This window comes from Coturnix japonica, chromosome 1, assembly GCF_054131305.1.
Source record: "Coturnix japonica strain WE chromosome 1, WE-NBRP24, whole genome shotgun sequence".
NCBI lineage: Eukaryota > Metazoa > Chordata > Aves > Galliformes > Phasianidae > Coturnix > Coturnix japonica.
Window position 1 is genome coordinate 81674769 of NC_140663.1, and position 19845 is coordinate 81694613.

The 19845-nt window shown below is 37.0% G+C and overlaps 1 protein-coding gene across 1 annotated transcript in view; it reads left to right on the forward strand.

Moving 5' to 3' along the window:
• The window catches only part of EPHA3 (EPH receptor A3), a 210746-nt gene that overhangs the window by 52697 nt on the left and 138204 nt on the right, over nt 1–19845 (forward strand). Inside the window, exon 3 of the mRNA XM_085546983.1 lies at nt 13441–14101. Coding sequence (XP_085403109.1) covers nt 13441–14101 — 661 coding nt within the window. The remainder of the gene's footprint in view (nt 1–13440; nt 14102–19845) is intronic.

Consider the following 19845-nt stretch of genomic DNA (forward strand, 5'->3'; position numbering starts at 1 on the left):
GGCAAATAGAGGGTTTCATTGTATTGTGGTTCTGCATAAACTTTAACCTCTAAAGCCACAATTCATCAAAATAAATAAAACAGTGAAATTCTTGTCTGAACTTTTTCCTATGCTATTGCAAGTGCAGAGAACAGAGTTGAACACACTTATGTTTATTGATACATCTTCCCATCAGGCTGTCATTTGTTTAGTGCTGTGGTTTTATTATTTTTTTGGAAGGGGTGGAGGGGGTTGGAAGAGGAGGGAGCAAAAACATATCCCATGTGCATCCCATGGAGCTTTTCCTTTTGAGTTTGTCACAGTATGTAATCAGTGTCTTAAGGAGAGTGATGCAAGGTTAACTTTGTTATTTTAATCACAGAGCCTAGAAATGAGGCAATTGGAATATAAAAACCTCAGGGCTGTACTGTTGAGCGTGTTTATATGCAAACTAGTTATGGCAAAGAAATGAAGTGTGAATAATTAAAAATAAATTACAGAAATATTTTCAGCACCACAAGTAATGAGAGCTATTTAGATTTGGAGTTTATGTGTGTGTGTGTGTGTATATATATATATATATACACACACACACAATCTTGGTAGAAAGGATAATAATTAGTGAAGTGTATGTCTAGAAGCATATCATGTTCCACTATACCATAGCAAGCTAGAAAATGAAATATATAGCTCATGTTTACATACTTGATGTTATGGAAGAATTCTGTTAGTGTGATTATAGGTCAGAAGTTTGTGTCCCTGCTGGTGTATTTCAACCTCCCATGTAGTAAGTATGTAAATATACCTATGGAATGAGATGTAGATGTAAAGTACTTTGTAAAGCTTCCCTAAAATATGACAATACATTTAGTATTTCATTTATCCAATTCCTAAAAGATTCAAAGACTTCTTGAGTTTGCAGTGACCTGTGAGCTAGGTCTACAGCACAGATAGCGTGCAAGATGTGGGTAAACTTGTGTGAGCAACAGGTGGCTTGTTTGTTTTGTAAGGGTAGTGGTGGTGGAGTGTTGAATTAATGAGCTGGTTTACTAAAGACTGAAATAGATTGAATTGGAATACTGCCCAGTTGCTTACCTGATTATCTTACCTGATTATAGTTCACTACTTCTTCTCCTACACATATCCTACATGTACAACTATGTGTTTCTCTGACATGCTTAACTTTTGCAGTTCCCCATGTGTACGGTTTCTCAAATAATGAACTGGAAGTTTTTAGAACTGATATATCTCTGATTTACCTGTAGTGTAGAGCTGTGACAATGAGCCAGTGCAGTAGCTCCTCAAGAGTCTTTGGTTAAAAGCCTGGCTGAGATACTTGTGTTTGTTTTTCATATTAAATTAGGCGTGAGTTCATCTTTCATCCCCGGCTTGTCATATGAAAAGTAATTGTTTAATATTGTCATATAAAAAGTAATTGTTTAATAATTGTCTTTGAGCCTTGAGAAATTAAAAGCAACTTAGCCAGAAGTTGAGAAGATATCTGGACTGTCTCCAGTATTCCCAGTCTAATTACTTTCTTCTTGTTGAACTGAAGCAAACTTGTCTTTGGAAAATATGGAATTTGAAGTTATGAGTTTCTGTATTAAACATTTTTCAATTAAAGTAACTGTGGAAATTTGCACACAGCACTAACTTTTCCTAATTGCATGGTGAGAAAATTAATTTCCATAGAATTACAGTAAGAATGTAATAATTATCATTACTCTTTTGACCCAGCAATTGACAAAAGAGTAATAAGCTTTTTAAAGGAACTTTTACTTAGCATTTTGAACTTGATGACTCTTGTCTGATTTCAGAGTGCTTAATTTTCAATACCCCATATGGTATCTAGATTTTATAAATATTAATGGTATTTATTTTATTTATTATCATTTTTTTGGTAGCACTGCCCAAACAAGGAGTTCAAGGACACTGTGTCAGTGCTTTTCAGGTTCATCTCACAATTGCTTCTGGCTGAACCGTATTGAAGAGAAGTTACAGTGGCTGAGACAGGATTTCAGATATTGTTTCCTGTAACAAGATTGGGTGTGCACATGTGTGTTGGTTTCTATGGGAAGAAAAAGACAATCTTAGGAGGAAAAGTGCTGAGTTTTCTTGGCTTACTGAAGGGATCATCCCACTGATTTAATTTTATGAACCTTCTGTCACAGGTTCAGCTAGTCAATTGTAAGCTTATATCAGGGAGGTGGATGCCACATTACTCCCTCTAGGAAGCCATTTGTGTACATGACTTTTATAAAGCCTCTCTCTGAGAGAGATTGCCAGATTTGGATATGAGCCTCTACCCAGATAGAGACTGAAAGAAAAGGCTCCCAGTGCAGCTAAAGGGAGGAGGTATGGTCTGTGGATGTTACCATATAAACCCAGTGGTAACCTACTGCTCTGGCACTGAGGCATTGATTTAGTGCCCACATCAGCATCGTGTGTGCCTGAGAAGTGGCAATACCAAACAAATCTAGACCCTACTCACAGGGCAGCTCTGTCCCATTTGTGTCTCAGATGCGCTGTGCTTACCTTCCACTCAGTGTGGATTCATCTGCCTGAGGGAGATGGTGGTGGTCCTGAGTGTCTATGGATGTGGTCATAAGGATGTACATCCTATCTGGACTGTTCTCTGTGAATAGTCAGTTATTCCTGGAAACTTGCCCTGACAGTCTCCTCTTCTTCCACCCCAGCACACTCTCACTTTGCCAATTTCTCTTTATTCATGGTTTCTGGAAAACCCCGGTTGAAGGCTCTGTTTGTCTTAGAGCAGCTGGCATCAAGATTCCTGATAGTTTTTCTCATTTAGTTTGGTATTTAGAAAACAAGCAAATACTGTTCAGATTAAAGAAAAAGACAAAAGGTGGCTATGTAAAATTTTGCCCAGAACTTTTCATCCAACTTTGGTTTAATCATTGAAGAACAAATCAGATATTCTGTTGAGAAGTAGTTTTGTATGTATTTGTGTTACTTGTGCTTGTGCAGTAGTACTGCCAGTTATATTTATTAGCCCTAAATATTAAACAGCTGGCAGGATTCCACTGTATATAAATAAGACATTTGAGACCTGGAAGAATGCCATTTCTAATACAGCCAGCTGCTACGTTTTACAGTTACATTCATCACAACGCTACTGAATTTCACTGTACAGTCAGTGCTCTGTTAATGACAATAGGAGAACATGAAGTGGTTTGGGATTTCTTTAGGAAATACCATTGTGTAAAAATACGTTGTTTTGAAAGACCGGCTGTACCAAATAAATGATACATTATGCACCTGTTATGTGCATTTTGATGTAAATACTTTTGTGTTTATTATTTTTCTGGTAAATATAAACCGAGAAATGGCAGAGATTGTATTGAAATGTAAATTGTTAAGTGTTTGCGTGCCACAAGCGTTCTTCACTTCCACTGTTGCAGTGGCATTTTCCTATTTATGTGGTGGTTTCATGTTTAGAAATTCCCACTTGCTGCTGCTTCTGAAACTATGTTCTACTGCTTTAAAAAAAAAAATGAAAAAATGACTTAAAAAAAAAAGTTAGAAATTTTGCTCCAAAAGTAATACCTTCAATTGATTTTCTAGCTACAAAGAGTACGATAACACTACTTGGTAGAGCAGATTCTCAGCTATAAAAGGCTATTTTTCAACATAGTCACCAACATTAGCTACGCATTTTCAACAACGATGAATGAATCTTGCCTGCTGTGCTCATAAAAATCTGCATGTAAAATGGAACATTGCTCAGAAGGTTCAACCTCTACTGCTGTACCACTAATATCCATCTCTGATGTTGTGGGATGACATAAGATATGATACATTACTTTTGGTGCAGCCCTCACGTGTAGGAATGATCACTCTCTTATTGTATTCCAAGTAATAACTAAAACAGTAATGAACATAGTCATTACCTCTATAGTAACAAACACTTCATAGAAACATAGAATGGCATGGGTTGAAAAGGACCACAATGATCATGGTTTCAACCCCCCTGCTATGTGCAGGGTTGCCAACCACCAGACCAGGCTGCCCAGAGCCACATCCAACCTGGCCTTGAATGCCTCCAGGGATGGGGCATCCACAACCTCCCTGGGCAACCTGTTTCAGTGCGTCACCATCCTCTGTGTGGAAAAACTTCCTCCTAAATGTGAAGAACTTTCTCTATCACTTCTTTGGTGATGTTAGTGTATTCTAAAGTGCAGCTAAATAACAATTACATTGCTTAAGTTTTAAAGATCTTTCAAGAATTATCATCAGCATTTCAAGTGTCTGTCTATATCTCATTTTCAATTACTTCCTACTCTACATATCAGAAAACTGAGACCTAAGTGTGGATGTGGGCTATCTTCAGAGTTACTTGGCAAGCGAATAATAGTTTGGAGGAGATCTGATTTCCTTCTGCTCTTGAATTGCTTGTCTGCTGTCAGTTCTGTGTAAAAGTTTGTTGTCAGTACCCTGTCTGGCAATATCCACAGTGCTTTAGGGGAAGCAGAAGGTAATGGTGGAGAACCTCACGCTTTTTATGCTTTATATTTCCTAATTGATAACAGGAGCCATATAACTGGAAGTGTTATGTCTAATATGATATGTAAAATCATCTCTACTTGTACTTCAGACAAAGGTTTTGCCAGATTGCTGTGTCCACAGTCTTGGGTAAATTCCATCTGGGATAAAATTCTGCTTGCTGAAATACTCATTGTACTAAACAGCTGGTTATTTCCATCCCAGAAACAGCTATGCGTAGAGTGAATCTTCCCTAGTCTGTGGGATGTATTTGGATGGGAGGCACTGTTTTGGGAGTAGTAGTTTAGTATGGTTTTCAGCCGCAGGACTGCAGAGTGAACTACAGACTTCAGAGAACTACAATCAGCAAATCTGATTAACTTGCAAAACAGATTAAATTGAAGTCTGTTTCTCAAGGAGACCAGCAGCTGAGAGAAAGTAAAGTTGTGAAGGTTTTCCTTGCCCAAGTTCTGAACCAGCACTTGAGTGCTGACTTCATCTGTCTGTTAGAGAGGTAAAGTCAGATGTTTTTCTCATTGGAGTGACCCTTTCACCTCACTGTGATTTAGGGAATTTTGTTTGCAGAAGGGTGAGAATCAGCTGTCCTCACAACTCTGAAGACAGGGTACTCAGCTGTCTAGCAATTAGAGATGGAGGAAAAAAAGATGACTTCTCTTTCTGCAGTTTGTTTTAATTATTAGTCTAGTATTGCCGTGATGATGTGTGTGCTCTTTCTTAAATACTTTAAGAAAAATACTTTCTTAAATTTTATGTGTCTGTGAGTGCTTGGCATCGACAAAGAGTGTTGCGTTCTTTGCTAAATCCAATTACTATTAATATGTTGTTTTATATAGCAAAGGAGGCGTTAATTCATCTAAAACTATTTTTGGTATTTTTATGTACCAGTTGAGAGAAGAGAGATATGTGCTAAATTCTGTACATATTTGCCTTGGAGAAACGAGGCTTATTTATGCTGAAAGATTGTGACCACTGTGACAGTACTGCAGTTAGCAGAGGATGATGCAGCTGCAGCAGTCAGAGGGAGAGAGTCATGGTCTTTTCCACCTCACTCAGTCTGGTCGTATCATGGGGCACCGACCATCTCCAGTCAATCCCCTAGGTTTGTGGTGAGGACAGGTGGGCTTCCTTACAGTGCATGAAGGAGTTTTTTACTTTATAGCAGAGCTTCTTGCTAGCTCTGTGTGGTAGCTACAAACATGCAAACTCTATGGGCAGTTTGTGGGGATGGAGTAGAAGACAGGAAAGAGTAGAATACTGGGGGAAGTATGGGTGAGTAGTCATCTTGGTCCTCTTGACATCCCTCCTGAATGTATTTTAACACAATTTACATTGTAATATGTTACTTGCAAGATACTCAACGTTGTTCAACAGTACTGTGAGATGAATGAACACTTTTGGTTTAGCTTACAGCAGTAGGGGAAAAAAAAAAAAAAAAAAAAAGGCAAAATAACCTAAAAAACCAGACAACGAGATCAGGATATTCCTTTAGACTTATTTGCATTTTGGATAAGTTGGGAAAAAATCTTGGGCTATGTTTTGCATAGCAAAAATTTGTGTTGGTTAATTGTACTAGCTGGATGCTTTCAAGGAGTTTTGGAGTTTCTCATTTCACCTGAGCTCTTAGCAGACAAGAAATTAAGGGTTGTTTTGTGTGTGTGTGTGTGTTTGTCTGAATTAGTTCTAATTGTGAGGCTGTTCTATGTAGTTATAAGGAAAACATAACTTTTAATTTGAAGTTACAAACAAAATCTCCTGAAAACAGTACTGTGCCATTGGGTATATTTAATCTGCTCCCACATATTTGATGGTTAGTGTATAACTGAGCAGAAGGGGAAATGATACGAGACTACTCTTGAAGTGAATCTTAGATTGAATATTTTTGCTTGTAATTTTATACCAATACAGCTTCCTTGAAACATTGCATTCTTCCTGGTATCCCACTGAAGCCTTTTCATTTAACAGGTATGACTAACTAATGGAAAAAGATGAAGTCTTAAAATAGCATTAAGGAAAATTGTACCAAAGTCTGTGCCGTAAATTTATGTGCTTAGCAAAGGTAATTTCATTGTGTGTGTTCATCGTTTGTATCTTTGATAACACTAAAAATGGTGGAAGAATGCTGCTGCCAGCAGATAATTTCATTGAGTTTTGAAAACACAGAAGAAGGTTAATATGGTGCTTCCCAAATTTATTAAACTCCCAAATCTGATTGTTATCTGTCCACTGATCTCGACTGAGTGGTATTTATGGGGTTTGTGTCAGTGCCTTTGGTGGCGCTATGTGGACAGTGTTTTCATACTGATGGGTTGGTCTGGGCTATATTCTTCTCTGATATGGTCACTGGAATTTCTTTTAAGCCCAGGTTTTCAGAGCTCTTGCTTCTTGTTTCTTTTCAGTATAGTGTTTCGGGAAAATTCCACTTGTCTTTTGTACATTATTTCTGATTTCAAGATATCCTAGAACACATGCTAATTTTTGTTGATTGTTTTTCTTGCTCCTCAAAGTTTTGCTTGTTGTCTGTACAATTCTCTCCGTGAATACTTTTTAGCTTTCAACAAGCTGAGAAGGTAGTTCTCCTGTAGGTATTCTACTGAACTTCATAGCCAATATGTTAGAGTCATGGTCAACTCATATAAAGTGTGGTTACCCTAATGATCTAAACTAAAGGAAATGTTATTCTTGTTTTAAATTCTGATAGCATTTCCCAAATGTGTGCCTCAGCAGGGCACAAATGTTCTGAATACCTTTCAGCATTGCACGTTATTTGGTAAATATTACCTGAAATATGTTTTTAATTATTACCTAATTCCCTTTTATTGTACTGAAGGATTTTTAGGTCAAATTTGTAACAAATTGTGAGATTTTATTGCTTCTTTGATTATTTTTTGTTGAGTCTTCTTAATTAGATGGGTGGTGGATACTTCCATGCCTAATGCCTTTAATTTTACCATTTATGTTGTCATGATATAGAGTACATCAGTTATTTCAAGCTTAGCATGAATTATATTTTCACTTTATAAAGGTGACAAGCAGAAAGCTGTTAGGAACTGGCTTGAAGACCTTTTGAGTTCTTTTCTAAAGACACAAATGTCTGTGGTAGCAATGGCTGAGCTTAAAGGTTTGGTTTGTTATTGTTATTTTCCCTACTCAAAAGGATTTCTTTGGTTATCAGCCACCTCTGAAAGCCTTGCCTATCATAAGACATCTTTCACAGGAGATGCACGGGGTTTTATTTCACTGTTTCAACTGTGATAGTGCTCATACTCAGAGTTAATAGCCAGTGTCCCTGAAAAGCAGGATTATGAATTCTTTGGCAAGTGTCGGATGCAACAAGCGAATGAAAGATTTGTCAATGTGAATTAATTTTCCACACTTAAGATAAATAATAGCACTGTGTAATACTGAAGGATTTGTAACTGTTACAGAGACAAATGAAACATGAAACAATTTGTTGTAATATTGTCTTGACAAAGATGTAATAGGACCTGAATTTCTTTTGCTTAAGAACATATTTATTGATAAGACTTTGATTTTTTCCAAAACAAAAAATGAACTAATTTTTGACAAAGATGTATTAACATTTAGTATATCTGCTCTTTTAAGTTGTTTCCTGGAAGAAAAACAACAGAAAACAAATACTGTGCAAATAGTTGTTTGTGATGCAGATCACTTATTTTCAGTGGAATTAACTTTTCAACAGGAAATTGCCTACAGGGAAGCTAGGGAGGGCCTTTTTATAAGGGCACATTAGTGGCAGGATGAGGGGAAATGGTTTTAAGCTGGAATAGTGTAGATTTAGACTAGATATCAGGAAGAAGTTCTTTACTGTGAGGGTGGTGAGATACTGGAACAGGTTGCCCAGTGAGGTTGTGGATGCCCTCTCCCTGGAGGAATTCAATGCCAGGCTGAATGGGGCTTTTAGCAACCTGGTCTAGAGGGAGGTGTCCCTGCCAGGGGGTTGGAACCAGGTGATGTTAAAGGTCCCTTACAACCCAAACCATTCTCTGATTCTATAAAATACCACCTTTAATCTCACCAGTGTTTTTTGTTATCTGTCAACTGTAACTTTCCTCTTTGTGTTTAAAAAAATAAAAAAATAAAAAAAAAATCACTTCATATAAAATTACTCAGAAGCAAAGACCATTTCAGAACAGATCTATGAAGCAGTGTCACGTCTCAGGTATTTGCTGACCACTGATCTCAGTACTTGATGGATTTGAACATGTGTAATACAGTTTCAGAGTATTTTAGTACTACATGAAATCCTGACTGACTGTTTTGATTCTCTGCTTGCAAATACAGACATCTAAGTTTTAAGAATAAAAGAATAAATTAAAAAAAAAAAAAAGCATAAGGTCTGCACTGATATTATGGTTTTAAACTCTGTGGTCTGTATCTGCCTTATTTTTAGCATGAACTCTGTGGGAGCTGGAACTACAGAGGTACACAGGCACTTAATTGTGCGTGTATATATATATATACAAAGAAGATGCCACTTACTGGTTTAGAGCCCAGAGGTGAAGTTTGACAGCTTCTCAGGGAAGCTGAATTCTTTGGAGGCCGAAGTTCCTATGAGATTTGTAAAAATAAGCAAAGGGAGAAGAGGGAGGGAAAAGACATTAAGTATGTGCATTTAGTGCTCCCAACAAGGAAGATGCTTGTATTCCTTCTTACCTTTTGTTAGACACCTGAGTCTGTGTTGAGCACCAAGCATAAGATGTAGGTCTGTAGGATGTTGAGCTTCATAAATTCTATCATGCGTAATTACCTCTTTTTATTGTATTGCCTGGCAGTCAGGGAATTAAAAAAGAAAAAAAAAAAAAAAAAAAAAGAAAAAAAAAGAAAAAGAAAAAAAAGAAAAAGAAGGCATTATTAGGCTTTGCTATTCTGTTAGTGCATGTAAATTCTTGACATTTCACTATCTGAAACATGAGACTGCTATTGGAATGAGCTTTTCTTTTGGAAAGGGAATTGCTTGAATGAGTAGCAGAAGGCAGAAAGTGTGTCTGCATGGGAAGGCATGCTTTTCTGTCATTGCTAAGCAAGGTGTAATAAAGATGGTGTTTTTGCTGGCTGAGGAATTGTACTGAATACTAAAAGCAAGCAGATGAGAGTGAGGTCAGTTTTCAGTATTAGAATGTTAAGCGTTTTTGGGCAGAGTTTGAATTATGGTTCTGCAGTGACTTATGTGATAACACCTTGTGGAGGGAGAAAAGCAACCACACTGACAAGAAAAATATCAGATGTATTTTATTTGTTTGGAAATAATTTGCTTTTCGGGACTGGCATATCCTACCACTTGAAGATGCTCTCATGAGTTTGCTTCTTTTGATTTCTCTGCAGTATTCTCCCTGCCTGTGTTCCAGAGTGCACAGTGAGTATGTAGTTCAAGGTGTATCCTATCTAGCTGCAATTAGAATAATTGAGTTACATTATTGAAAATGGTGCTTGTACAAAATCATGCAAAATATATCAAATTTCTTAATAGAAAATAAAATTGTAACTAAATATCATTAGACTGGGATCACCAATGGAGTCACAGGGAGAAGATGACTGCCTGGATTATAGGAGTGCTTTGAAATAGTGATCTAACTCAATTCTTAGGAGTTTTCCATTCCCTTTTGTTAAGAAAAGGGAATTAAAAAACAATACAACCAAAACCAGGTTTTCAACACTCACTGCTATAGGTCTGTTCTGAAAATAAAATCCTTTCTGTCCCAATTGTTGTCAGTCACTCTGACCTCAACATCTGAATTAATCCCCTCAGTGAGCATCTCGGATACTTTTCTGTTCTATGAAGAGCAGTCTCCTGACTCCTGCCTTTGATGGTACCTGAAGAAAAGTCACAGAGGAATTCAGCCCTGTAGCTTGTTTAGAATTATGGTCACTTGGGGATAGCAGTGTGGTAGTTCACTGGGAATAGTTGTGAAGTGTGAGCAGCATAGATGTAGTGCTGCTTGTTTCTTCAGTTTGATTATCAGTCTTACTGAAGACATCAATCTACACAAATTTGATTCATATTCTGGTTTTAGGCACTCTTCCTGTAATTTCAGTGACTTATTTTTCACCTTAGAGCTTTCTAAAGCATTAGCTCCAATATTGATTGTTTTCTGGCAGTGTGAGTAATTTGGTCAAGTTAGCACAATCTGAGATTGCACCTTCTCTTCAGTGGTACTTCAGTATTCAGTGATAGATTTGAAATCCTGTTGTGTATGTAAGTGGCAATGATATGGGAACCTACAGTTGTTTCCAAGCAATTTGGTCTTCATACAAAATAATGAAGTGGTAATTGTGCATTACAGCCTGTAGATGAAGAACATGGATGTGGTGCTCCCTTTGTCAAGCAATTCCAGCTGCCTGTACAGGTGTGCCGGATAAGAAAACAATGAGCAAAATTTGCAGTGAGACTTTAAAAAGAAATAAATAACATTGGATCTCAACAAATATGTTGAAATTATGAGAAATTATCTGGAAGAGTGAATAAGATGATCACTTATGAGTCAGTGTGAGCTGTTTTAAATGTCCATAAAATGTTTTTTCATAACCTTGTCAAGTTTCATCTAGTAGATGAACTTTGTAAAACAATTTGTATTAGTCCAGACAGTTAAGTAGATATACCCAGCTTTGTGGGAGGTGAGAATAGAATCCAAATGGCTTTTGCATCACTGCTGGCTCAGGGTCTGTACCTGCACAAGGGTAAGGATAGATGACCAGGAGAAGGTCCCACACTGAGCTTTGTGAACTTAGCAAAGACTGAGAGCCTGTCAAGAACTTGTCCTTGTCTGCTGGGTGGCTATATGGTGTCCATCTTTCTGATGGCCATGGGCGTGCCGGTGGCCTTGACCCACAGTCCCTGCACTGCTGGCTCTTTGGCTTGATGTAGGCTGCTGTGTTTTAGCTGCTGTATGCTTATGCAGAGGCTGTGATTTTTAACTCTGCCGAACTAGTCAGGAAGAGATAAAACTTGTGTATAGTCAGCTCCATAAAGTGAACTAAAATAAACTTTGTTTCAATTAAAGGGAGAGTATTTATACTGCTTTTATCTATTGGTTTAATAACATTTTTTAAAGTCACATTTTCAGGGGTGTGTGGACAATTTCATTGTGCAGACCAGCTCATAGCTATACCCAGACCTCCTTGAGCTGGGACTGAGCACACGCAGATTTTACTATGATACGGCCACATTTTTTCTGAATGTTTTCTCTGCAGTGTATGTAGATCCTTCAGCAAAAGGTGCTTACATAAAATGAATGATTGTTGAACTGAGATCTTAACTGTAGCATTGATGTGACTTTATTTTTGAGGGAAAATGCTTTCCTGGAAGAAATTAACATTTGTGTGCTTTCCCTGAGGATGTCAGTGATTTCTCAAAACATAAGTATTTCTGTCTGCTTCACGTCTCACTCCAGTACTTTTACCAAGCAGTAGCTCATTTTTAAGCTCTGTTACTTTCCGGCTATGCTGCAGCACTGCTCTGGGACAACGTTTGTGCTTTGTTTTTTGTTTTTTTGTTTTTTTTTTTTCAAAGGATGTATATGTGGTTAACAGGGAATCAAGGATTTCCATAGCTGTTGTGCTAGCATATACTCTGTTAGAATTCACTTTGTTATCACGATGGGAGTTTACCTTTTTTGTTTGAGTAATAATTAAGTTTTAAGAATAGAACAGAAGATCATGAGGCTCGATATGATCTTAGCAGTGTGTATAGGTGGCTGATGGCAGTGCATGAAAGTTGTGGAACCAGATTCTTCCTCCAGTGCCCAGCAAGTGGTGAGAAGCAGTGAATATACCCTGAAATGTAGTAAATTCCATTTAAACGTAAGAAAAAATGTTTTACTTTGAGCACAATTGAACAACAGGCTGCTCAGAGAGGTTGTGGAGCCTCTACCTTGTAGGTGTTCAGAAACGAGTGGGTGCAATCATAAGCAGTCTGCTCCAAAAGACACTGCTTGAGCCAGGTGTTGGACTAGATGGGGGGAATGGAGGCCTTTCAGCCTTTATGATGTAAATTAGCCATGGGTACTGCTCCTAGTAAGTATTTTAATTCTAGTGCTAAGGCTTCTCCATTTTGTAGTATGAGACAGAATATAGAATGGCTGCTATTTTCTTTTTGTGGACAGGTGTTGAAGAATAATATCCTTAAAAACAAAATAAACAAGTGGTCATAGTCCATTCAGGGAGAAAACCAAAAAAGATACTATCAAGCCACACAGTTGTCTATGATAAATGACTTAGTAGTAAATGTTTACTTGTAATTACACCTGTATGATTTCATATTTTCTCACAAATAGCAAATATTTCTGGTCAGTAAAAGACTTCAGAAAACAGGTAGAACTGGTCCACAAGTAATTTGCAAGTAGGAAACTCATTCCTTGGGAATTTCCTTGCTTGAGACATGCTTGAAATAAATTTGAAGCTTGTAACATTTTTTTTTCTGACTAAAATGCAATTTTAGCCAGTTGGCTGCCTTCTTTTTTTCTTTTTAAACACTAGCTGAACTTTGAATCTTAATATTTGAAGTACAGCTTGATTCTAACAGTGCAAATGTGGTGTTCTTGTAAGGACCCTCTACTGTTTGAGGTGAGTGTGGTTGTAATAAAGACTGCAATCATGATCAAAGGGACATCTCTGTGCATAGCCTAAGAAACCAGATTTTAGTAGTGTAAAACATCTGCAGTACCTCTTTTATGACACGTTGTAATAACTTGCCAAAAAGTGACTTCTTAAGGATGAGTTCTCCATTCACTGAATATGTTTATTTTTATGGGTGAATAGTAAGTGCAAGTTCAGCTAGACTTTCTATTGATGTCTGAAGTATGATCAGATCCTTTGTGGCTTTTGCTTTTCACAGTATTTGTCTCTAAATGTGATTTTTATTGGTATGCTTGTTGATCTCAAAATATTTCCTTTTTTTGCTTTCTCTTTTTGTTTCTCCAGTGGGAAGAGATCAGCGGTGTTGATGAGCATTATACTCCAATCAGAACTTACCAAGTGTGCAATGTTATGGATCACAGTCAAAACAATTGGCTGCGGACAAACTGGATTCCACGCAACTCAGCGCAGAAGATATATGTGGAGCTCAAGTTTACCCTGAGGGACTGCAATAGTATCCCTCTAGTTCTGGGCACTTGCAAAGAGACTTTCAATCTGTATTACATGGAATCCGATGATGACCATTTGGCAAAGTTCAGAGAGCACCAATTTACGAAGATTGACACCATTGCAGCTGATGAGAGCTTCACCCAGATGGATCTTGGGGACCGGATTCTCAAGCTGAATACAGAAGTCCGTGAGGTGGGACCTGTGAGCAAGAAGGGCTTTTACTTGGCTTTCCAAGATGTAGGTGCATGTGTTGCCTTAGTCTCGGTGCGAGTGTACTTCAAGAAGTGCCCTTTCACTGTCAAGAACCTCGCCGTGTTTCCAGATACAGTTCCTATGGACTCCCAGTCCCTGGTGGAGGTGCGGGGTTCTTGTGTCAATCATTCCAAGGAAGAAGAGCCACCCAAGATGTACTGCAGCACAGAAGGGGAATGGCTAGTGCCCATAGGGAAGTGCTTGTGTAATGCTGGCTATGAAGAAAGAGGCTTTGCGTGCCAAGGTAACGATGCACTCCATGTTCATAGCACAATTATTAACAGGGCTTTCCCTTTATGTCCCTACTATGTGTATTGGGTCATGTTAATTTTCTGCAAACTCTTGAGAGAAATAAATTAGTCCATAAAATTGCCATGGAAATGGGGTTTATTTGGTCTGTGTAAATAATGTAATTTGATTTTGAAATATTTGACAAGGTTAAAAAATTGATTTTTAGCTGATACGTTATGTAGCAAGCCTAGTTTCTCTTAACACTCTTGGAATTACTTTTCATAGATTATACTTTTCTCAAATGCATTTGTTATGTTGGAATATGTTATTTTTTTTGTGAGCATTTCTTAACTTTGTGTCTTGATGTATGAGTAGTTTATATCTACTGCTGAGCTGCATTTGTTAGTTGGGGTTGATCGGAAAAGAAAATATATAGTATTTGTTCAGGTAGTGTTGTCCCTAAATGGAGATGCATTTGGAAAATTAATGCTTGAATTTCAAAATTGCATTTTCATGAATGCTCGTGTATACAACTCAAAATTATGTTCTACATACTTTCTGATTTCTGCAAACTGTGGTTATGTGAATGCTCCCAAGAACAGAGACTTACACCAGAGATGTTTTTTTTTTTTTTTTTTTTTCTTTCTCCCAGAAATGGTCTTTCAGATGTTCTGAAATTACATAACATGTTTATCTAACTTCAATATTAATCAAAACACTGGTGGTCTATATTTTGCTTTTCACGGAAATATGGTGTGGACTTTAGCTAGTCAAAAATTTTACCTCTTTTCACAGTGCCTGGCTCTGTTAGATTGTCTTAGTTAAGTGAATGAGTAGTAGTTAAATGTAAATGTCTGGTAAGGTCATAGATCGAAGGACTAGTAGCTGAGATATTTACTGTGTGGTATGCAGGTACGTATGTAGATATGCATGTATTCATAAGAACAGAAAAAGCTATTGATATGTTACTCTACTGAACCTGGCTGAGAAAAGCTTTTTCCTTTTTCATCAGTTTGAAGGCAATCTTATATAATACACAGAAGTGCTGGAGGGTTCTTAGTGCCAGAGTAGGTATAGCTGTGTAGTTGCAAAACGTATTCCTCTAATTATGGTGATTTTCAGAAAATGACAGGTAAGATTTGTAGGAGAGGAGTATGAGTGTTTTATTTGTTTTTGGTTTTGCCATCAATATGAATGACTTGGAGAGTTGGGTCTTTGTTTTTCTGCAGTTAGATACAAATACTAAGAAGAACTAATTAAACTGTACTGCTAAGAGCTAAGATAATGAGAGGATATTTTATTGTGTAGAAATGCTTCAGTTAGGGCTTCTTATAGCTAATAACGTTTAAAAGTTGGTGATACTCTTCCAACTACTGCTTATAGTCTTGTTAACTACAAAACCTTTTCTCCTTGTGGGTAGTTGAAAGCTGTTGGGTTAGAATTTAGATTGCACGTGGTCCAAAGAAATTAGTTGGTGCAAGAAAGCGTCAGACTGAAAATGAGCAAACAGAAGTGGAACTTAAAATGCATTAAATAAATCATTTCATTAAGAACAGATTGTCAGGTGCTTGGGGTAAGCAGGACATATCTTAGCTCTGCAGAGATTAGGGTGATAGTGGGTATATGGCATAGTGTAATAATGGGTTATCAGGGACATATATGGGTATTATCATGCATGATTTTGAATGCATAAAATCAGAACATTGAAATACTACTTTCCCCCCCCCCCCCCCACTTCCTCACCAGCTATTGATCAGGGAGCAATGCATGATGAAACATTAGCAATAGTGACAGGTCATTCTGGTTTATTCTGATTTAACATATAATTTTCTGCTAACTTTTATTGGAAGTCATATTTATCAAGTATTTTTGGTGAGATGTGGTTGAAGTGATTCTCTAAACGCAGTTGGTAACCCAAAACCTCTGATTTGTTTGCATCAGTAACCCAGCAGGAGTTGAATTGTTCAGAAAAAGAGTTCAGTTTTAAACATATGTTTTGACATTAGGCTGATGGTTACTCCTGCATCTTCCTTTCTTTTTCTTCTTTTTCTTCCCTCCTTCTCTTGCTCCTCTTTTTGGTCGCTGGGTTTTTGGTCATAATCAAGAGAAATGTAATCAGGACTGTACAGTCTGAAGAAGATTCAGAATGATGTGTTGTGAATATCAACTGAAATTTAAAGGGGGGGTGTGGGGGGAGGAATTGTTCTTTAGAAATCTGAAATAGTACCAACAGAAATTTTTATTGTTATATAGTAGTCAGAAGATTCACCAACCTACAGTAACCATCACTACTTAATCTCAGTTCTTCAAATTAATTTTTGTTTGTTTGCTCCTGGAATGTTGTTTTCAGAAACAGTGTTTTGCATTAGCAGGAGATTATCACTGATGATTAAAATTAAGGGCCCTAATGGTATGCCATCAGCCCATTTATATTTCATTCAGAGCAGTTTGTGTTGGTACTTGAGCAGTTATGAAGGCATAGTCGTGCTCTCAAGTAACACAAGCCTTTTTTGTCACTGGTGTGATAAAAACATGCCTTCATCTGTGTCGGAAAAGCCTAGGCTGGACTATTGGGCTCATTCAGCAACTTTGTTCTTGTTGGTTAGGTTGTTGTTATGCTCTTGATCCTACCAACTAATCCCCATTTTAGAAGTTCAACAGTAGGATACCTACTTGTTAAAGAATCAGGACTCATTTTGTCATGACCACACTTGTCCTCACTGCTGTGAGTATGTGGAAAAATGGCTTATCCAAAGCTAATTGTATACCTCACCTTGAGGAATTCTGGTCTTCATAATCTACTTCAGTTAACAGCATGAGATTTAACACCTCTTCTAGCAGATATTTTTACATTTGTTAATTATTTTAGATGAAGTGGTTTCATAGAAGTTAGATAAGATGTTATGTTAGGACTATGTTGGAAAAGCCGCTCTTTCATAGTTTTGTTTTATCTCTGTTGGCTATGTTAGTTATGATTAGTTAACTAAATATGGTGTATGCAATCCATTTCATTATTGAAACTTTGTTAGCACATACTCAGTCATCCTAATAATATTTTAATACTTTCTTGTTGAATAAAACATCTTCACAATATCATTTCTAAATTATCTTCATGCCACCTTGATAAGACTACACTCTTTATAGCATCTTCCCTCTTAGAATTACTGTTTTGTTTCAATTAGAAAAGAATAAAACTAGTGTGAACTACACAATGAAGGTTACTCTTTCTGAGATTATTCCATCAGTTCACTGGTCAACAAGGATAACTCATCTTTTCCATTTTTTTTTTCTTCCCCCCCCCCCCCCCATAAAAAATAAAACAGTGAATTAGATCTGAAGGTTTATCTGCCTTAATGTTCTTTCTCTGACAGTGGCTAAAAGCAGATTCTTAAGGGGGGAAAAAAAAATCCAAACAACTGTATGAAGTGCTGCTTTACTGGGTATGCCTTTAATCTTCTACCAGTCAGCTCTTGCCTTCCGAAATATTAAGATGCCTTGTAAGAAATACTATATTTAATAGGAATTGGTGTCTTGCCACCTGTTAATTGTCTGTTTTTGCCACCTGTTAATTGTCTGTTTTTTGACTCACTTATTTTGAGCATCTCTAAGTTTTTATGTCAATGAATGTGATAATTACTCTTGCGCAGAGAATCGTACCTTCTTGCTGTGTCTAAGCTTTCTGTTTAAAGTCAGTCGGATGGTTTTCCATATCCCTTTACAGCAAGAAAATAAGTGCTGCCTTTTTAGCTTGAGTATTAATGATTCTCTTATCCACTACTTGTTAAGACTGATTCTCTGTTTTCCCAGCTCTCGGTCTATTTTACTGCCTTCTTATTTGGAGGACAAGCTAATTTCTCCATGGTTTAATTCATCCTTTTTGACTGAGTTATCCATTTTGACTGTCCCTGAACCTACTCAACACAATGCAGTCTTTATAAGAAGGACAATCAGGCTTACATGCAATATTCAAGTTACAAATACAGAAGGAACTTATGCAGTGGCATAATGTTTGGAAAGAGCATTCACATCACCTGTCCAGTTAGTGATTTGTATGTGCAGACACTAGGCTCTGTTGGGTTTTGAACGGTAGATGAAACAGGCTTCATGATGTGAGGGGTTTGCCAGTTGGGGTAATGGTATCAGAACAAATGGGTAAAAGTAAGATAAACATTAGAAAAACTATCTTTACTGTTAGTTCTGTAATAATTTGGAACTCTCCTTGAATTAATATTGAAAGACTCATTTCAAGAGGTGATTTTTTTTTTTTCTTTAAATGCAGTAACCAGATGAAAAAGGAAATCCTGTACTAGCAGGGTTGGACTAATAAACCTTTTCCATCCCAAATGTGTCTATTCTGTTGTTGATTTATTTCATGCACTTCAGAAAGCCTAGATGGATATGGAGAACCATTCTTACACTGACATTCTTAATTAGCAAACATGCAGTGGGCAATTATATACTCACATGAGACTGTGAGTGATCTTAAATATTTTTTTGAGCACTGCTGACAGGTGAGCCTTTAACTGAAAAAGGCTTTGTGAGTCATCCTCAAGTGGAAGGTGAAATTGGTGAGCCTGAAAGGAACAGCTCACTAAGCACTGAATTATGTTTTCTTCATGCTACCATTTCAGGGGTTAGTTCTAAATTTTAGTTGCTGGAATTGAGTTAATCTGAATTGTACATTTTCTCGTGATGCTATATAATAAAGTTGTAAGTTTAACCTCAAGTGACTGATACATTGTCTATAACAAAGCCATAAGAAAAAGAGGTTTTAATCTGATGGCCCCTTCTCTGTGTATATCATTTTTAGCAATTAATCATGTGGGTCTAATAGGAGGAAAGGGAGCAAGGGGTGAGGGAGGGAGAGGTGAAGCGTGCCTTGTTATTGCAAAAAAGACTCCACGAAATCTCAGCTAACACTAAATTATTCAGTGCTTTAAGTTGTATAGTGAGAACATCCCAAATCATATTTCTCTCTTCGTGAGTTTCTGGTGATATGAAAGGAATGCCATCTGTGACTGTTAATCCAAACCATTGTATTTGTTGCTTAATTCTTTCACTAGAACGGATGCTGTACTTGAGACAGAAGTATGTAAAGCATCATTAATACTTAGGATGGAAAACATTCCTCTTTTTTTGGTTATGCTTTTAATAATCTTTTGGTCTTTGAATAAGTAAATATGCATTTCATTTGCTTATAGCAGTACATAAAAATTTCACATGTAAGGAGAAAAGAGGTACTGTGAGGAACTGTTTAGCTTTGTGCAAGTGAAAACAGACGGAAGACACACATGCTTGCTGTAACTTTGGAGACAATAACATTTTCCCTTGGAAATAGCAAAGTGACTCAGGATATGTTGCTTGTTCTTCAGAAGCATCTGATTTTAACTTTTAAACTGCGTAGGAACAATTATGTGAAATAAAGAATAGGATCTGATCATATAGAGATTATGTCATATAATAATGAACTTGTAAGAGTTTTCTTTTATGTGGAATCTGAAAACATTTATGGATTCCTATTTTTTTAAAGAAGAGTTTTGAGATACATTTTTTCCTTAGATTTGAAGTATGTTTTCAATTTAAAGAAGAGTTTCGGTTTTGTTTTGGTTTTTTTGTTAAGATAGGGACTCTTAATCTTTCAAGCTAGTAAACTTAAAATGACAGCAGCTATAAATTATAAATCACTTTATTTGTAAAATATTCATTGTTTTCATTCACTTTATATTCTGTAAGTACATAACCAGAGCACATGGTTGA